This window comes from Oryza glaberrima, chromosome 7 (genome assembly GCF_000147395.1).
Source record: "Oryza glaberrima chromosome 7, OglaRS2, whole genome shotgun sequence".
NCBI classification, from domain to species: Eukaryota; Viridiplantae; Streptophyta; class Magnoliopsida; order Poales; family Poaceae; genus Oryza; species Oryza glaberrima.
This window is the reverse complement of record NC_068332.1, coordinates 22,516,291-22,537,046: the sequence shown is the minus strand read 5'-3', so window position 1 is coordinate 22,537,046 and position 20,756 is coordinate 22,516,291. Positions and strand designations below refer to the sequence as shown.

Here is a 20,756-nt window from a genome sequence, read left to right as displayed (position 1 = left end):
CTCCTATTTCGCCCCCTTGGGGCTGATTCTTTCCCGCACTAACCATCTCCTTCTCAATGGAAAACAATGCTTTCTTAGCCTGTTCAGGTTTGTGCATCTGAACCGATTTCTTTACAGGACTCGTCACTTCCTCCTCCTCCCCATTTCTGGCCTCTCTTCCAGTAACTACTGCCCCAGAATCCTTCCTCCTCCAAGATGGTGCATCACTCCCCCTACTACTGCTATCCCCAGATCTTCTCTGCGCTCCCCCCTTCCACCCAATTGTCTCATGTTACTTCCCTCCTCCCACCTCCTCTTTTCTGGGATGAACCGCAGTTTTTTGCTATAACGTTGCTCTTCTCCCTCCTTTAGCTGCACACTACACACTTTATCAGTATGCCCTATGATCCCACATGTATAGCAGAAGTACGGTAGGAACTCATACACCAGGGGACACCATATCTCCTTCTTCCCCTTCGCCAAACTCAGAGTTACACCACGCATCAGGGGTTTACGAATATCCAGACGAACCTTTATACGAAGGAACTGCCCCATAGCAGTGCCATCCTCTTCCGACTCCATTCGCATGAATTCACCCACCTCTCCCCCGATCGCTCTCCCTATGGCCTTGTTCATCATGCCTAAAGGCATCTTTGAAGCCCTGATCCAAATAGGAACAAAGGCAAACACCATCTCCTCCAAAACCTTTGATTCATCATAATCCACGACGATCACCAGATCTTTACCAAACATCCAGGGTCCATCCTCCAGAGCATGCCGCTTCCCAGATGCTGATGAAAGGTAAACAGGAAATGGTTCTCGCCCAGATCTCTGCACGTTATTCCCCTGATCAGACACCAGATCTTCCCAGTGCTTGCGCCAAACCCTCCGCGTTCACCACTTTCTCCGCCAGAACCTTCCCGATCGCCTTCGGATCCCCTGATCCCACACTTCCGGACTCCGCCTCGCAGATCCAGATCCCCTTCTTCTCCGCCTCCGACAATTGCATGCGCTTCATCAGTGCCTGCATCGCCTCCATGGTGCCCTCCGAACCCTAAAACTACCCCTCCCCGGCTAGTAAGGTTTGGCTCGGCTCCAAAATAGAGAATCTAACCGTGGACATAGAGGAAGGATGGGATGTGGACTCAAGGATCTAGACCGAAGAGATCGATCCGATCCGGCACGAGACCGATGGGGCACGAGACCGATGGGGTGGAGAGAAGATTGAAACCCTACCCACGCAGAACCCACCCCGAGTCGCCTAGGAACCCTAGGCGCCGAGGACATGGTTGGCTAAAATAAATTTAATATCAAAGTGAACACATGGTACACATATCAAATATTAAACTGATAAGAACATATACTACACTTGATCTTAGCCAAAAAGCCGAGAAAGGTATGATTTGGTTAGAAACCCTGGGTCATCTCATATACCCATGTCTCCTCTTCCAATCAGGTCTAGGGCGCGAGGTGGGACTAAGATAAAACCACGCAGCATATATACCCTGTTCGAGCCTGATTGGGTCTCAGATTGACGGCCCAAAAGAAGCAGTATATGTGGGCTTCTCCCGTGCGTAAAAGCCCAAGGCTTCGTATGCCGTGAGCAACGAGGCCGAGACCGAGACGCGGTCGCGCGCTGCCACGCCGACCAACTTCGCCCACGCACGACGCGACGCGACGCGCCCACCGCCCACCACGCCGTCCGCTGGTCGGCGCCGTCGCCCCCGCCCGCGCCGCGCCGCGCCGCCTCGCCTGGCCGCCGTGTCATGTCTACGTCGAACACGCACGTGTGGCCCTGCGCTTTGCGCGTGGAAGCTATAGCGATCTCTCCTTCTCCCTTGCGTACGTGTTGCTCGTGCGCACGGCGCGCGTCGCGTCGGCGGCGTGGCGTGTCGCCCAGCGTGCGTGCGCGCGCGCGCCACCGCGGCGGCGGCGGCGAAAGTCAATGACGACGCATGTCAGCGTGCGTGTGAAACGAACGCGACGCCGCCTCGCGCTCCTCCTTCCTTGCAAGTAAACGCTTCATCTGTAGTGTAATAGTAATGGATAGATTAATAGGGATAAACAAAATCTCCTTACTACCTACTAGCTGCCTTTGCTTCTAGTACTGATTGTTCTTTATAATCTTTTAGTACGTTTCATCAAAGTTTCTTACTTCAAGAAATGCATTTCATTGCTCCACGAGAAACCGTGCAGGTGCGTGCTTAAATTTTATCAACAGCTGTAATGGAAGTCTTTCCTCAAAGTCAATTTGATTATTTCGAATACACTCATATATATACATAAACAACAAAGCAATCATAACACCATGCGTCTACCATGTAATAATGTATAGTATATAGTACCTGTATTTGTCATTATTTAGTGGACTCTGCTTAGTTCTCCTAAAATAATATCAACCAGTGCCGTACTCTGAACAGGCACAAAGTATACACACTTAATCAACCCAATAAAAAAAACAAATATATTACCGTGGTTTTCTCAATCAAGCAAACGAAAATACTTTACCGACCAAACAACCGCAGCAAGTTAGCGACAGCAAGCAAGCCAGCCGCCCACTTGGCGACAGCTGGCAACGCCCGTTGCCACCCGTCCGACGTGGCGTCCCCATCCCACTTACTTGTGGGCCCCCACACCTCCATGATTCCCTCGCGCGTGGGCCCCACCCTCCTCCTCCTTCCGTTTATAAAGCCCAAGGCCCAAAACGATCACGCGCGCACGAAGAGGAGACGAGAGAGAGAAGACGCGACGGCCACAAGGTGTTCGACGCCGTCTCGCCGGAGCAGCAGACGCCGGCGAGGAGGAGGAGACTAGTAGCTTGGAGTCTGAAGGTTCCAGCCATGGAGCTGGAGGTTGGGGAGGAGACGGAGGAGGTGGGGGTGGAGGTGGCGTGCGAGTGCTGCGGGCTCACGGAGGAGTGCACGGCGCCGTACATCGCCGGCGTGCGGGCGCGGTACGAGGGCCGCTGGATCTGCGGGCTGTGCGGGGACGCCGTCGGGGAGGAGCTGGGGCGGGCCTCGCCGCCGATCTCGCCGGCGGAGGCGCTCGACCGCCACGCCTTCGTCTGCGGCGCCGGGCGCCGCTCCACCGCGCCGCCGTCGCCAGCCGAGAGCGCGGACGACCTCATCTCCGCGCTGCGCCACCTCCTCCGCCGCAGGCTGGGCTCCCCGCCGCTGCCGCCGCCGAGGAAGGTTCGCTCCACGCCAAGCAGCCCGAGGCGCGATGTGCCGACCTCCGCCACCGCCATCGTCTCCGTCGATACCGGCGGCGGCGGCGGCGCAGGCGGCGCGCTCGCGCGGACGGAGAGCTGCTTCGCGGCGCTCGTCGAGTAAAATCTCCCCCCCCCCCCCCCCCCCCCGCCACCCCCCCAAAGGGTAGTTTTCTAGCCTCAGCTTTAGTTATCTTTTGTAATGTAAATAATTTTTCTACCTTTTTTTCGTCTTGGTTTCATTGATTTTGCTAGCGAGAACATAAGAGCAATAATAAAATTGTGTACAGATCAGCGAAGAACTACATGAAAAATGGAAGTAATTCCATTTGTTTCTCTTGTGTGGTTTGTGGTTTGTGATTTGTGTTTGTGCATATATTTTTTTTCCTTGAGAAATGCTTCTGTGCATAACTAAGTTGATCTCTTTGTATCATAGAAGTTCTCTCTGCCCTGCAATGTGTATGATAAATCATAATCAATTCGTGGTTAATGTTTTATGCATTATTACTAGTCTGTCTTTTTAGTTCACATTATTCCTGTTCCTATCAAAGAATTCTAAGTTGATCACCAACCTCGTTTTTTTTGCATAGATGACAATTTCAATTGAAACTATTAACTATGTTATTGTCCATACGCTTCTGACCTCACTGTAAACTTGGAGACAACAGACAAATCCTATTTTGATTACCGCAGCATCTGGGAGTAAATCGAAATGAATATTCAAGTTTCTTTTTATTTGCATTCTGAGATGGTTTTCTAAACCTCTAGCACAGGCCAATGAAAACTTCGTTTTTAGCTTAATTATCCCAATAGAAAGATGCACATATGTCTCTGGTATTTAACCATGTGTAGTACTAGTACATTTCTAGCTCATGCCATGAACCTGATTTTAGGTCGGCACAACAACTTAATTAATCGGTCTGCAACGCGTGAGACACGATTGATGTTGATCACTGCCTCCAATTGCTGGCCTTACATGCCCCTTAATTAAACCTGTCTTAAGGAAGTCTCCAACCTCTCAATCACTGCGTACTTATCTATCCTATCAGTGCCATCTCGATCGTTCGTTTTCCTTGCACACTAATAGTACTAGCTCTTTTTCTTTACTTTATTAACTGCTAATTAACCAGTCAACACAATCAACACACAGATGTACGTCAGAGCCCAGCTAGCTTTACATGCTCCATTGGAATATTACACTTTGAAGAGAAATATGGTAAGAATAATTAAACCTAGCTTAAGACCAGTGATCTCTAGCAGATAAACATGGGCTGTAGAACGACGTGTCAAAGGTAATTAAGCTGGTTAATAACCACATCTTGCGTGCTCTGAGATATAGTAATATCTTGGTCACTTTCTGTTCCTAGCTCACTGCTCACCTGTCGAAGAAATGGCCATGTTGTTCTGAACTTTCAGACTTCACCTTGCCCTTACTGTTTCTTCACCTGGAGCCATGGAGATCAGATGGACATTTCCTACTCGACAGATGTGATGTATGAAAGGTTTGTTGTTTCTGATTCGAATGGCATGAATTTATCATGATGTGAGAGAGATGAGCTAGGATGCATGAACATGTTCAGGAAAATGGGCCATATCTTTGTCCCCTGTGGTGGTTTTCGGTCGCTCCTTTTGGTGGCACTGACCGTCCGAAAGGCACATTTGGGTCTGGTTTAGTTCCCAACTTTTTCTTTAAAATTTTAACTTTTCCATCACATCAGAACTTTTCTACACACATAAATTTCTAACTTTTTTCTTCAAACTTCTAATTTTAGTCAAACTTTCAATTTTAGCGTGGAACTAAACACACCCTTGGCTCCAGTTAAACACTGATGAGCTGTAGAAGTACCGTTATCTGACCGTAACCTAACGTAAATGCAGTCTCTACGCTGATCAAATCCTCTGAACCAGGTACTAAAAAATGTTACATCATGTCCTAGTTTTGTTTTTTTATGGGATGAGTAGTGATCCACACCAATTATTGGAGGGGCCTCTTCCAGACTTGTCTTTGGACCAAACAACGGACTTGTCTTTGGATATAAACAGCCAGCCAGTTCTCACTGATTGCTGGCTGCTGTTGTAACCACAGGAAAATTTCTCTGAACTTCCTCCGCAAAAGAAAAGGAAAAGGTCTGAACTTCTGAAAGCTTGGCAGGATTCAGATACGGCAAACAGGAGTAGCAGGACGAGACCAAACCTGTCAATTCTCTGTTGCTTTCCCTGTTTCCATCTTCTGCATGGGCCAAGAAGACCTCGAGAGTGACCAGTAGAGTAGTACAGTGTAGATGTGTGTGTGTGTGAGTGACCCAATAATTGGAGGAGGCTATCTCAATCTTGCGTGCTCTCCCGAGGCGAGGGAATCAGAGCCATTTTGTCTCCGGAAGACAAGGAAAATGGCCATCACGATCAATCACCAGAGTTTGTGAACGAATGGCTGCTTGCTTCTCTTGCTCAAGAATACTCCTTTTGTTAAAGGGTAGTGGCATCGTATTCCTATCATGCTATCATATGTACTCCTTTTTATCAAAAAAAAAAAAACCTAGAAGTGCATTTGATACTAACTAGTACAACTAATCATGATATACTCGTTCCGTTCCAAAAAATATGAATCTAAAACCGGATGTGACATATTAGGACGTGGTACATCCAGCACTAGATTGGTTTTTTATGGGACAGAGAGAGTACTCCTATTCAAATTCATTGTATAGTGTCAAATTTACTTATAGGTTTGTTTTTGCGATGGAGGGAGTATTGGTTTGCCTGGATGGGTCATGGAAAGCTGGAAAAGCAACAGCGGTATGCATGGCAAAAGAGGGACAAAAGAACAAGACGAAACATAGGTAGGATTGCAGGATGCTCAAGTGAGAACTTGTAGTTGTAGATGAAGTGAAGTGACAAGCCGAAGTCCCGTGAACGAAGCAACAAAAAATTGTGGGAGTTTTCCTTTTGTTGTATGTGTATTATTTGCGATTTGAAATCCAGGCTGTATTTAGTTCCTTTCAAAGTTAGAAGTTTGGGTTGAAATTGATACCATGTGACTGAAAAGTTGTGTGTGTATGACATGTTGATGTGATGAAAAAAGTTTGAAGTTTGGATACAAAGTTTGGATCTAAACATAGCCCCAATGTTTAAAGAGAACTTCAACAATTAAATTTGGCCACGACCGGTAAGCCGATAAACAAAAGATGAGAGTAAAGTACTGTATATACAACTTCCAGTCTATCTTTTCACTTATGCTTATATTTATCAGCTAAAATTTAAATTTTCAACCTTAAATTTAGAGTTAATTTTGGGATTTTTTTCATCGAAGTTTATTTTTTAGCCTTTACTTTTAGATTGTTGGAACACGTATATGAAAAAATTATTTATAAATTATTTTTTATTTGCAATTATACCGTTTGTCTTATTCCCTATATAAGCGAAAGAGGGACCTTCCCTGTCTTGCTTGTGATCATCAGTCATCTCATCTCTTCGCTGGATGTGAAGTTACGACAGAAATGATCCATCGTTCAACTTGAACACTTGTACTACTAGCGGTGTACTCTATACTCGCATGTCAGCGTAACGAAACGATGACATCGCCATCACAGTAGGAGTATTGGTACTAATCTGGCAGGACCGAAGATAGAGATTTAGACGGTGACCATAGATTTTGTGGCCAAGTTTTGGCTATAATAACATGTGAGGTTAAGGGTTAATATGCTTCAATTTTAGCAATGAATCAAACATTTGTTATGAATGGTCGTAACTTGTACTCCTAACCTCCTTCTATATTCAATAAAAAGGCGCACTCTTGTACCGTTTTCCGTTTAAAAAAAAACTTGTACTCCTAACTCAAGTTCCGCAAACTTCAGCAAGCAGCCAAACAAGTGCAATACTAGTACTCCATGTCGACCAAATTGAGTTAAAACTTTGAAAGCCAACATGATTTATTGGTAATGTTGGACTATCTGCGATTACCAGACCGACTCAATCCCGAATCCATATCAATTCTGGTTATGTATAATTCAGAATTTCAGATACAATTCTTCAAATCCCTCTTTTATCTTTTTTTTTAAAGACAACAGAAATGTTTTACATCCCCGGCCTCTTCCATAAGACACATAACCTCCCTCTTTGTTTTGTAATGAGAGGGATTTTATCCTCATTTTGTACTACGAGAAAATAGCTCTATACTTTCATACAAGAGTGTCTGGAACACCAAAGAGGAATTCAAGAATATGTAAGGAGTTAATTAGTATTACAAGCCAAAGATAATTTTTCCCTCGTTGTTTTCAGAAGATGGAAGCAGCAAGTACATACCAGACGTGCACTACTGGTGAACAACACAAATACACAAATGGATTAGAGAAGAAAAATATCTGACGCAGACTGTGGTCTGAAAGAAACCCAGATACAGAGTACACCGTATTAGACAAAACAACGAATACTTGAGCTGTATGGCTGCATGCGTGAATAATGCAGAAGCAAATCAATGATTCATAGCTGTATCGAACATTCTAATCTGCCTCTTTTTTAAAACAGAAAAGACTCATGGCAACCACGTACGCAACGGGATATGATGTACTGATGTTTGCAGAAACCAGCAGCTGTGCATCCATCCTAACCTTCGTATAGATCTAGCATCAGAAGTTCAGAAACTACTTGGTAAAGGCCTTCTGTTCATCTGACCATCAAATTGTCCATATATATAAAAAAAAGAAGGAACTGCAGATCTAACAGAACACCAAAAAGTTAAACAACCTTAATAAGATCGATGTTATTACGAGCGCATTTCATACAGAAGAAGAAGAAAAAAAAAGAAAACGTACTAAGTACAAGAACTGAAGAACAGTGTAATCTGAAAAGTACCTTGTACCTAGCATGTTCTACTATTTACAAGTCGTATGAACAGATCTAGTGAAAATCAACAAGCATCAATCAAGGACGCATTTTGTCGAGCACTAGCTAGCACAAAGTATCATTGGCGCAAAAACAAAAAAAAAAAGAAGAAGAAAAAAAAAAGCTAGTACAAAGCACACCTCCCTCCATGGCAGAGAGTGAGAGAGGAGAAGAAGATCAGATCACTGACGTTTCAGGACGCAGCTGCGCCTTCACCTTATGTAGGCGAGGTGGCCGAACCTTGCCGCCGGGATCGACCGGCCGAACACCTTGCCGGCCTTGCCGACGAGCCCTCTTACCACCACCGTCACCCCCCGCGCAACGCCGCCGCCGCCGCCCTTCGCCGGAACAGCCGCACGGCCGGCGACTCCGCCATCACCCGCCGCCGCCACCGCCGCCACCTTAGCGCCATGAAAACACCGCAGTGGGAGCTCCATCTTTCTCCTGCAAGAAGACGACGACGACGATCTAGCTAGCTATGGACACCGTGCTTTTATCAGCTACGCGACCCTTTCTTTCTTTATACGGCGGGCGCTCGTCGGAGCCGGTCAAAGACAGCGTGGCGTCGCGACGTCGGCGCCGCCGCCCGTGCCGGGTCGTGTCGTCGGACGAACACGTTGCATGCGAGGGCACGACGGCGACAGTAACCTCTAAAACTAACTACACGGCGAGAGACCTCGTCAGATACCAATGCCTTGTCAACGGCCGGTAATAAGAAAAATAATCCAGGTTGATGTGATCGTCGAGATCGATCTGTTCATCCGTATCTGCCATTGTCAAATGCAAATTGACTTTCGAAGGGATCAACCAATCAAATCAAACAAGGGTTGGATTAAAGAAGACGAGACCTGATATGATATTTTCTGATCTGATCTTCGTTGTGCTGTGAATTATGAATTGATCGCTCTCTCACTCTGCATCTCACTGAAACAAACAGAGTACAGGGATGCATGCAAATCCTAATCAAATCACCAGTGTTACTACTAGACCTCATCGCACACACACACTGTTCGTCGCACACGTGGAGCAAAGCAAAGCGGCGGCTGACATGGCGTGCGATGCAACGCGCCACGTGTCACTCGCTCACGCCTTGTGGTCGGCGGGGACGTGCCACACCCAGAACTCCTCGTTCCGGCAAGCGGCGGCGACGGCGGGCTTCCTCGGGCTGCCCTTGGGCGACGTCCGGAGGCGGCTGCGGCGGCGGTGCTGCTCGTCCTTCCGCGTCCGCCGCTGCCGCCGCCGTGCCTTGTCGTCCTCGTCGTCGTCGGCGGCGGCGGCGGCGTCGGCCTCCTGATCCGGCGCGACGAACAGCACGACGGGGCCGAGGGGGACGTCGTCGGTGGCGACGAGCAGCGGCTCGAGCGCGTCGACGACGGCGGACATGTCGGGGCGGTTCTTGGGGCTCCCGCTGAGGCACCGGTAGGCGACGGCGGCCGCCTCCCTCGCCGCCGCCGGCGAGTAGCGACCCTCCAGCGCCGGGTCCATGATCCGGATGAGCCGGAGCGGGTCGCGCAGGCACGGCCGCGCGTACTCCACGAGGCTCTGCTCCCTGTTCGGCCGCGTCTTGTCGACGGCGCGCCGCCCCGTCAGGATCTCCAGGAGCACCACGCCGAAGCTGTACACGTCGCTCTTCGCCGTCAGGTGGCCGGTCATGATGTACTCCGGCGCGGCGTAGCCATGGGTGCCCATCACGCGCGTCGACACGTGGGTGTCGTCCCCCTCCGGCCCGTCCTTGGCCAGCCCGAAGTCCGACAGCTTCGCCTTGTAATCCTGGAGGGAGGGACAAAATTCACAGGCCCAAAAACCATTAGCCCATTTGATGCGATTCTCTTACTTGGGCTTATTACTAATGAATGGGCTTTAAAGTGGGGGAAATTCAAGTTGGGCCTGATTTTGGCCCATCTTGAGTAGTAACCCATTAAAGGCCCAAACTTAACATTTGCTTTTTCTTTCAAAAAAAAAAAAAAAGAACATTGACACGGTCATGGAAAAAAATGTAAAGATTTGATTATATTTTTTAGATAATAAAGATTTGATTATATGACCCGATAAAATTATTTTCAGTGACGCTTTTCAGAGGTGAAACTAAAATTTGGGCCTCCTTTTAGCCCAATCTTGAGCAGAACTCACTTACGGCCCAACCTATGAACCATAGCCCACATCACTAAGCTTTCCTTTCCTTTTCTTTGGTAGAGAAGTACAATATGATAATAACCATTAACTAGTACTAGTTAAGTATGAAGTGATGCATAACACTATAACAGCATAAGTACAGTATGATACTAAGTTTCTCTGACATAATCATGTCATAAAATGCTTCAAAATCCAAACTGTGCCAAGTACAATTTCCTAGTCATTACTCTACCTTTTCACTGATGATGATGAAAAGATCATTAGGATGATACTATATATATAGTATATCATATGTGATGTGTGCATCAAAAACTCGTAGCTAACTGAGATGCATGCATATGAGAGGTGTCAATCTACCTAGGAAAAGCTACAGGGCACTCACCGAATCGAGCAGGATGTTGGAGGCCTTGAAGTCACGGTAGATGACCGGCTTCTCTGCGTCGTGGAGGAACGCCAAACCCTTCGCGGCGCCAACCGCGATGTTTAATCGGGTCGACCACGGCAGCACGGCAGGAATCTCTGCAGAAAAAGAAGAAAAGAAAAGAAAATATCTTCAGAAATCTCAGCAGGATCAACGTCAGCTAAAGCCGCGCATGTCATCATTATAATTAATTAATCGATAGCTGATAGCCATGTTATGTATACACATCAATCGAATAAGAAAGCTGGAAAAGGAAAAACAAAGCAGTTTATGCGTATTGTTGCAGCAGAGGAGAAAAAAAAGACGATGAACAGTACTGGCTAGCCGGCCATGCGTGTTGTCGCCTTTGTGGAATTTTGGTTTCTTGTTCTTTCTGCCTTCTGAATTTTCAAGAAATGTTATTATTGTAATTTGGAGGGATTCGATATCCAGTCAACGAGTTAGGAGATTTCGTCATGACCAAGAACAAATCAATCAGCTTGAGCCAGTGAGGCAGCTGGGAAGATTGCAGCACACTAGATTACTATGTCAACCTGAAATTGATCCAACAACTACAGGTGACCTCACTTTCATCTGACGTCTGTAATCTAGCATTAGAAAACGTCTAGTAGCATAATCTATAGCTTGTCTCGCAAGGGTGAGTGAATGTATAATTGACCCTTACCTAATGAAATACTGTTTTCCATGGGTTTTGCAAGCTCATAAGTGAGCAGAGAAGGCCAGTCAAATTCAGTTTGGTCAGAACTCTGAACTCTAATAAGCTAAAGAAGTTGGCTAGCCAAACGAAGGAAAACATATCCATCATCCAAGCTGAAAGCCTCAAAGACACAACCAAGTTTTTTGAGTAGCAAAGCTACCCATTTGAAGTAGACTTCTGAATAATGGCTTTGCTTCTCTCTCATTTTATGATATCTATAATCCATTATTAAGTTGGAATATAACCTCATTTTCTCAATGACCATCAGACCATGGATGGCACCATGCCGTGCCAGGTCATTGCGTTTGTGTGAGAATGGTCAAGCCAACTTCTGTTTTAAATCTCCACTTCACGACCGTACCAAACCACTCATTAACCATCAGTTAATTAGGTAGTCCTACTCGAACTAAAGCTTCAATTTGACACACACCCATGACATGGTAAAGAGACATCTCGTCAGATAAAAAATTAGCACAATGGCAAGTTGGCAACTAGTGCTATAGATCAATGGAACAGTAGTACAAACTTAAGCTGAAAATCAATTAGCGAAGGATCGGTTCAGTGCTTACGTTTGAAGAGGTGGTTCTCGAGGCTGCCATGCTCCATGTACTCGTAGACGAGGAGGCGGTTCTCGTCCTCGCAGCAGTAGCCGACCAGCTTCACCAGGTTGGGATGCCGAAGCTGGCCAAGGAAGATCACCTCTGCCTGCAAGCAACGACGTCAGAATCATCAGAAATCAGGTAGTAGTAGTAGTAGCAGCGAATCAGCAGCATGATCACGTCCATTTCAGTGGCACTGTTGCATTGGGCAGCATGATTAGATCACTGGAAACTTATCCGACCGTCGCCGGAACCGTCACATCGTCCAACTACCCCTCCCTTGTTCTTTGCCTCGCACGTCCTAATCGTGCTGCTTAAGATATTTTTAAACCTGTTTGATTATGTTCTAGATGATCGTGTGAGTAGTAGTAGTATTAGTTGATCTGAAATTAAACAATCTGTAATTAATTGTTTAGGCCAAGCGTTTCAGAAACCGGGTTTCCGAAGCTACTGGCCCCTGACAGTTACTGAATTTTACCAGATAAAATTTCAGATTCAATTTTTTTTAATGAATAATTGGTAGTTAACTAGTCATAAGTCGTAAAAGTTCAAAATTTTCAAATATAAAATTTGAATAATACAGTCTTTTAGGTGGTAACCTCTAGTCGACCGATAACCAAACTAATTACCGCTGATCAGTCTCTGTTTGATGGGAAACTAAATAGCATTAGGAAAGAAACGATTGGGTAATTTGACTGAACATTCCCTGTTGCTACAGGAGAAACGACACAACTTTGCTTCTATGCAATAAATAAAAGGAAAATCGACACTTTCCCAAAGAAAAACAATAATATTAATTTAAAAAACAAAATCAACGATATCTCATATCTCTCACCCTCAAAAAGAAAAAAAAAATACTGTTCCTCACTTGCAAATTTCAGTTATCTAGAGGGTTACTCAATGCCCTAGGATATTCATATACTGGGATACATATATTTGAGTGATCCTTGCAAGGCAACTACTACTCTACCAATTAAGCTATATTTGATGGCCACTCTTTTACTATAAGAAACCATGTGAGAAAATGTTGTTTCCCCCAAGCATTAGATTTAGGGACTCTTCCAAGGAAGCTGGCACTACACTATCTCAGATTAATTACTCCAAGCTTAATTGTTAATCTTATACAAACATAATCGATCAATCTGATTTAATTATCGTATTAAATGATTAACTAACTAAAGTGATTAACGCGTGCATGTCTAATTAATCAAATGAAATCATATCACTTTTTTATTTTTTTTTTTATGATTAAGTGGAAAAGGGACACGTGGAGGGGTGAAGTACCAGCCATTCCTTGTGGCCCTGGGCGCCCTCGGGATCCCAGAGCTTGACGGCGATGGCCTGCGGGCGGAGGCCCGGCTTGACGCCGTCGCCGACGAGACCCTTGTAGACCGGCCCGAAGCCGCCCTCGCCGAGGAAGTTGCCGGAGACGAACCCGCGGGTGGCGTCGCGGAGCTCGGCGACGGTGAAGACGTGGAGGTTGGACCCCACCAGCGACACCGACAGGTCCTGGTCCGCCGCCCCCGTCAGGTCCGTGAACGACAGCCGCCGCAGGCCGCCGCCGCCGCCGCGGGGACGCACCTTCTTCCCCCCGCTCTTCTTCTTCCCTCCGCCGCCGCTGCCGCCGAGGCAGCCGGTCAGGAGGAACCCCCACAGCGACCACGGCCACGCCGCCGCCTCCTTCTCCTTCTTCCTCGCCGCCGCCGCCACAACCTTGCAATCGCTGGATGACCTCATCTCCGCCGCGGGCTATACGCAGCTAGCATGCGCCGTCGCCGTCGGCGGCGGGGCGAGCTCGTCGGCGGCGAGCGAGCGGAGCTGATCGGAGAAGACGCGGGGGTTTGCTTTTTGGTTGGCGATTTGGTGGTGTGCGTGGCAAGCGAGAGGGGGCTGTGTGTGTCACGAGTGAATATATAGGCGAAGGCGAGAGGCTGCAGGTGGGGCCCACTTGTCAGGGCGGGATGGAATGGCCTTTGATTATCTCGTGTGTGTTTTTGTGTGTGTGTTGACCATTGGGGGATATTTTTAATTTTGATTAATGGGTTATAAATTTGGAGGGGATTTGATTTGTTTTTGTGATGATGCGAAATTTGGAAGAGGTTGATGTGACGATTTTTATATGTGGTGATGGTGCGATGTGCTTCCCCCGGCCTTTACCTACCTTGTATTGCGACATGCAAAGACTAGCGTGCTAATTAATTGTGTCCATCTTTTTCTTGTTCATTTTTGTATCGTGGAAATGGATGGATGGAAGCAAGCATGGCCATACACTCCAGTGTGTTTCATACTTCGTATTAGATTTTTCTCAACATATAGAAAATTCGACCAAAACATGTTTAAGTATTACATTTTTCATGTCTCGAAATGGTGCAAATCTTTATAAAAGAAACTTTGCGTGTATAAATTTAAAATTTATAAGAATGCTTTTTTTAGAACAACCTTTTGACTTTGTTTTATTCAATTCATTCGTTTATATTCTCGAATATTATCATAGAACCAAATTATTCGTTGTTAATTCATCCATTCAGCTGCATGCAAAGAAGTACTTACTCCGTTTCACGGTGTAAGTCATTTTAGCATTTCCTACATACATATTGATGTTAATGAATCTAGATAGATATATATGTCTAGATTCGTTAACATCAATATGAATGTGGGAAATGCTAAAACGGAATTGCTAGAGGACTGTCGACAATTTTCTTGAGTGAAAACTGTCAAATTTCTTAGTCGTTGATTCCGCTTTAAGATTTGTGCTGAGATATTTTGCTATTAGATCTAAACCCTTTTTTCACAAGCTAGTCCCATCATTGTATGTTTATAGTAGATTTGTTCAAAGTTATATCTAAGTTACATTACAGTTACATGCTAGTTACATTGTAGTTACACTATAATTACAATGTAATTACATTGTAACTATAGTGTAACTACACTATAACTATATTGTTATCTCTATATAAATTACATATAAAGTTGCATATATTATTTTAATACATATATATATAAGTTATTGTTATTATAATATAGTTCTAGTGAAATTATATACTATAGTTAGATTTGAAAGTTTTCCTCTCAAAAAACACTCGACAGTTTTTTAGCTAGTCCCATGCTAAAATGACTTACATTGTGAAACGGATGGAGTACCAAATTGGTGACCGTGTCCCTGTGTGTACGTACGTATACGAGCCGGCCAACGCGAACAAAGGAACGCATCAACCCAGCTTCAGGCAATGCAGCCAAATTAAGACCAATTCATCAGAAAGAGAGAGAGAAAAATCCAGTGATCACCAACTCAAACTATTAACTGCCCCCAAATTAAAGAAAGAAAAGCAACACCACCGTCTGTTGCAATGCAAGCAAACGCATCAGACTTTCAGAGAAAAAAAAAAGAAATGCGCCGTAAAGGAGGTCGCTTGATTCCAGTCCATGCATACGCGTTTTTGACTCGGAACAAGCAAAGGAGGAAGAAGAGGAAATGAGCCGACGATGGATGGATCGAGAGGTGTTTGCAAGAGTCCCAATCGCGAGAAGAGATGCCAATATTCTCGTCGGTTTGGAGGTTTCTTGGTCGATCTGACTGAATATTTTGATCACTATTCGTCGATCAGTCAGTGCGTGCGAGCTGCTGCCCAGCATCGATGTGATGTACTTAGAGCAAGTTTAATAGCATAGCCCACCACTAGCTTTAATTCATCTATAGGCAATCTAATAGCTCATTCATATAATAGTTACATATATATACTACACTATTAATATCTGGTCCCATATGCCATACACACACTAAGTCTTGGAGTCCATGCTACAGCTGGCTACAAATCTGTAGCCCGCTGCTCTTCTTTCTCCTCATTTATCTTCTTAAAATATATTTACAGCTTGTTTATAGTATGCTATTCTACATACTCTTAATGGTGGCAAATGGCGACCAAAACGACGTTTGTCTGTGTGTGCAGGTCGTTGTCGATTGGTCATCGTTGCCACCACTGGAATCCGGGCATCCAGCTGCGACCTGCGACTGCATCTGCATGCACCATCCAGATGAGAACACCTTGCTGGGAATCTGAGTTCACGACATCAGCATGGTTATGAAGTTCCAAATGCAGCAAATGCAGAGTTAGTACAGTATTTGAGAGTATTAATTATTTTAAATTTAAAATTTAGAATAATTTGATTTTTATTCAACTTTCATATAGAATTCTTTTAAAAGAAAAACGTACTGTTTAGTAGTTCGGGAAACGTGCACGTGAAAAACGAAATATTTTTCATCTCTATCTTCTACTCTCAAAACCTTACAGTTGGTGCCCAGCAAGTTTAGGAGATTGTTGGCTTATTAGCCGAGCCATAGCCATGGTCTATTTTTTAGCATTGGTTCTAGAACCATTAATGATACAAATATAAATGTTTTACCTGTATTTTTTTTTAGTTTGCTTGTTCAGTTTTTTAGGCATACCAACTATAGCTCAACAATCAGAGTTGTGTTTCAATGGGTATGTGTATGCCTCAGTAACTTTCAAGCATATGTAAATAGAACACGCACTTGGTACACTGAAATTAAATTCGTCAAAGAGGGTCAAACAATATTGATCTGTTAACATTTTTAACTGAAGTTACAGTAATTAAAAACAAACCATGTGGCCCCAAACAAGCCAAGTGAGAACATAACCAAAGCTCGTTTCATTTTCAATTCCTTTTCCTTCTAGAGGGAAAGTATATATTGTAAAGTACGTGTGCTCGGTGACAGAGAAAGAGGCTTCTCATGTATGGATCTGATGTCGGTATGATTTACTAATCGTGCCACTGATCATGTGGCGCAGGAATTGCCATGCATGTACCACGAGTTGCTCCTCTGAATAATGGCCATGGGAAGATAGGGACACTCTAACCATGTAATCGAGTATATATCTTATCAAAAAAGAATTCATCCGATAAGAAGCTATTCAAGTTTTAAATTATTTCGGATCAAAATATTTAGAAATTTCGGTACCATCGGTGCCCCCAATAGAAATGGTCAAAACTGAAATTTTGAAGCCTGGTTCTTGGTTAGCTACTTAGCTAATTCTTGGTGCCCAATCAAGAACTAATCAGGAAATTAATTACTGGTTAGTTACATATGTCCAGTGGGAAAACCATATGCACAATGGGTCAATGGCTGTTAATTGATTAGTACATGACCTGATGAGACGGCCGTGCAAGCACGCATGCATGCTGCATGAATTCAGGCAAGGATCAAATATTTAATTAGTGTAATCCTCTTTGCTGCAGTAGGTTGTCAAACACTAGGAGTAGGAACTGATTAAGTCAGAACTGGGGTTAGGTTAAGGGTAATCCTGTAATCTGCATTTGATGATAATAACAGATTATTTGCCAAGGACTACTTGCTTCCAAGAAACATCATTCTGGAAACCATCAAACCAAGTGCCTACGTGCTTTGCAAGGTGAAGAAAAAACAAAAGAACTGAAGAGCTTCGAATGCAAATATGTACTATATTGTTTCTGAAATCAATCATCTGCACCAACTCTGCAGTGACGACCTTCTTAATTTCAGGATCTTTGAAAAAAAAAACTCGGTTTTGAGTTTTGACGTCTAATTAATGGCGGCTCTTGTACACACGATGATCAAAGAGAGATTAGCCATGCAACTAATTAAGAAGCCGTTTTTGTGTATAGATTGTGTTACTTTCTTGTTTTTCTCCGGTAGCTGGTGAAGCGTAGCAGAAGTCCATCGCTTCAGAAATGACAGTCAACCTGTTCCATGCATATGCTTTGGAATGCTTGCAATGCGTGTGCAGAGATACAATATAAAATCCTTCCATCCACTTTGACTTTTGCAGTGGATGCTGATCTCTGTCAGCCAAAATGATTCAGAGAAACAACCAGGCTATGTACCACGTGATCAGTTAATCGAGACACTTATTTTTAGATAATGAGATAATTATTGAATTCAACCAATTACAATAAGGTGATACAAAACAATCTTACTAAGTATTTTCAGGAAGATTGTAAAAATCTTGATTCAGCTCTACACTTCTACGACTTTACAATCCTAATTAAAGAACCTGATTCTACGATTCTAGTAGATAGAATCCACGATTTTACAATTCCTACATATACTATTTTTTATTTGCGATCCTACTCAGAGACCTCTGATTTAGGATCACGATTTTAACAACCTTAGTTCTCATTGAGTTCAATAAAGCTTTATTTATCTATTAAAAAACATAATAAGTTCGTTTTTAAAAATAATCTGTAAGTTTCTTTCCTCGGAAAGAAAATGTGATTAGTCCGTACATGATCTTCCGTATATCTAATTAGAATTAGTTTTCTCCTCAATGACAATAAACCTGAAATTAATCAGCTTGATGAAATTGACACGTTCTAGAAACACTTGTGAAGGACAGGTTAACTTCGTGAGATACGGGGTAGGTTTGCAATCTCTTTCCATGAAGAGATCAAATGTCACGAGACTCCTCACCAAACTGCTAAGCATCGACCTCTACGTCATATGCATACTTTCTGAACTTACTTTCCTATGCAATATGCACTTCTTGCTTCCTGATTGTTACTAGTTTCTCCTCTTCTCTGTACCTGAAGATAAACACTTCGGCAGGTACAACCGCAGCCTTAAGATAATGATTTTGACCCCTAAAGCATCTATCATTATCATCTACTAAACAAGCTAATGCTCTAGATACATGCATAAATGCATTGCATGGTTTCTTGGTTTGATCAGAGAAACAAGAAGATAGGGGGAAAAAATTCAGTGTCAGGGGTTCTTGATTTGGTTCAGGATGGGCATTAGCTACTGGTTTTGTTCATCCCCTACGTGAGCACATATTCCCAATCAGAATTCTTTAAGATGATGTTCTGCTGATGTTTCTTCCGTATATATCCATATGGATTTGCAGTGCTGTTGGTGTGCACATCAATCTTAGTTGGAGTAATGCATTCTTCACAGGCCTGTTGATTGGTGCAGGATTTAGTTAATTTATCACAACTTGTCGGCTACAAGCAAGCAAATGTTATGCAGTAGCTAGCTTAATCATTTTTTAATTAGAGAACATCTAGCTACTAGCTTGATTACTTCTTAATTAGAGACGATCTTTAGCTTGATTTAGTCAACCCATTCTGTACACTGAACTGAATACTAACCACACCTTTTGAATACGAATGCTGCCTTCCTCAATGGACACATTACCTGACATTTGAAATGAAGAAAAAACAGGTCTATGCCGCTACAGAAAACCAAGTCACCAGGCTAGTCGTAAATAACTATCTTATACTTGATAATGCAATCAAATTGATTATCTTTGTCAAAAGCAGATAGCTTTTCTTTTAATATAGGCATTTTAATCAGCCTTGCTCCAATAGCAACATCAATCAGCATATATGTAGTCATTACTTTAACTAGCATTGTTAACTTTCTAAGTAAGTGGTTTGTCTTCACACATTTTCAATGGACATTAGACCAGCAGCAGGCATGTGTGCTGATCAACAAACTCTCATGGTAGGTGTGATTAAAACAGGGTTTGAAGGCATAGACAAATTAAACTACTGTCCAATTAGACAAGAAAGTTAATCTGTCTTCAAATATCTAGTCTTCTCAAAGTGATTAGCTGGCCATATTTTACTACTCTTGGGTGAGAGCACTTGGTTCCAACCTCCAAGTGCCCCCTCCAAGAAAAACAGCTAAAGTGGTATGAAAAAGTTGATGAGCATGGTTAGCTCATCTTGGTGAGTGCTTCTTTTGTCTCTTGTGTATTTTGGATGATGCAGGGTTTTTTTTTTGTCAACTCTTTTGGCATTTGTGTTCTTTGTTTTGCTACATTCTCTATTGGACTTTGCAACTGTCCCATTCTTTTGTTTGGCATTTTCCTTTGTCAGGATCCCTTTCTAGCTGTGCAGTGCAGATGAACAATCCAATTCCAGTGCTTCAATTCCCTTCCCTTTTTTGGGAGGTCTTCAGTCCCTTTCACTACCAAGTTAGTGCTTCAATGTGTAGAAGCTTCAGAAGTTATCAAAAAATTGTGAGAACAGTGAAATCATTTTTCATGCTCTTTGCTGCACCTCCAAATTAGTATACGAGTATTTTAGAACTTCTGTAATGTGGGGATTCTTGATGAAAGGAAGCAGACCATGGTTTAGATTAGAGTCAACTTTTGCTCACCCAAATTTTTTGGTAACTAAAATAATATCACAAAAAATATTTAGTTTGATAACAATGTTTGCCAATACTGTTACACTACCAAATATGGGCAGGGCGAAAATTGGCTCCAAAGTTCCAAATTAAAACCCCATATTTCCTCGTGCGGTGCGGAATGTGCATGATTGGATTAGCATTGACTTTCAGAAGATGATAAAAAATGACTACGTGGATGGGTCTCGCAAGATACATGGAGCCACCACCATAGGGAACAACATTTTTTTGCAGATGATTCCAATGACGTGCAAAGAATTCGATGACAAATTTGATAATATGCACCAACAGCAGGCAAGCAAATTTTCAACAAAAGTCATATGGCCATAAAGCCATAAACATCTTGTCAACCTACAAATATGGGCCTCTATGTGCAGTCATATAAGCTAGACAATCAATATCGTTATGTCCGTCTCTAGCACGCTGATGTGCTCCTGGCCAAGTCCTTGGATAGTTGGATCACAAGAACAAGAACAGAAGATATGATCAAACCCAACTTTGATGGCCTGGCCTTCACTTCACAGCCATATCCATCCTGCCTAACAAGTAACAGTGACTAGACTCTGTTACGTGGTCTAATCCAAAGCAAACTTATCCAAATTCTGAAAGGAAGCCGAACAAGCACGAAAGTCGCACAGAATGGGCAAAAACAA

General features: G+C 43.7%; 2 protein-coding genes and 1 non-coding gene across 3 annotated transcripts; 1 reads left to right on the top strand and 2 right to left on the bottom strand.

Moving 5' to 3' along the window:
- Positions 1 to 1,186: 1,186 nt before the first annotated feature.
- LOC127781012 (U2 spliceosomal RNA) lies at positions 1,187 to 1,379 on the bottom strand. The gene has a single exon (XR_008018901.1). It is a non-coding gene; the product is annotated as a U2 spliceosomal RNA (small nuclear RNA).
- Positions 1,380 to 2,698: 1,319 nt separating this feature from the next.
- LOC127778839 (uncharacterized) lies at positions 2,699 to 6,248 on the top strand. The gene has a single exon (XM_052305472.1). The coding sequence runs from the start codon at positions 2,820 to 2,822 to the stop codon at positions 3,309 to 3,311; it is 492 nt and encodes a 163-aa protein (XP_052161432.1). The 5' UTR covers positions 2,699 to 2,819; the 3' UTR covers positions 3,312 to 6,248.
- A 1,670-nt stretch (positions 6,249 to 7,918) lies between these two features.
- LOC127778361 (serine/threonine-protein kinase RIPK-like) lies at positions 7,919 to 13,814 on the bottom strand. The gene is made up of 4 exons (XM_052304945.1): positions 13,200 to 13,814; positions 11,886 to 12,021; positions 10,581 to 10,717; positions 7,919 to 9,835 (listed from the first exon to the last, which is right to left on the bottom strand). Exons 1-4 carry the CDS (start codon positions 13,650 to 13,652, stop codon positions 9,149 to 9,151), a joined length of 1,413 nt encoding a protein of 470 aa, XP_052160905.1. The 5' UTR covers positions 13,653 to 13,814; the 3' UTR covers positions 7,919 to 9,148.
- Between the last annotated feature and the right edge of the window lie 6,942 nt (positions 13,815 to 20,756).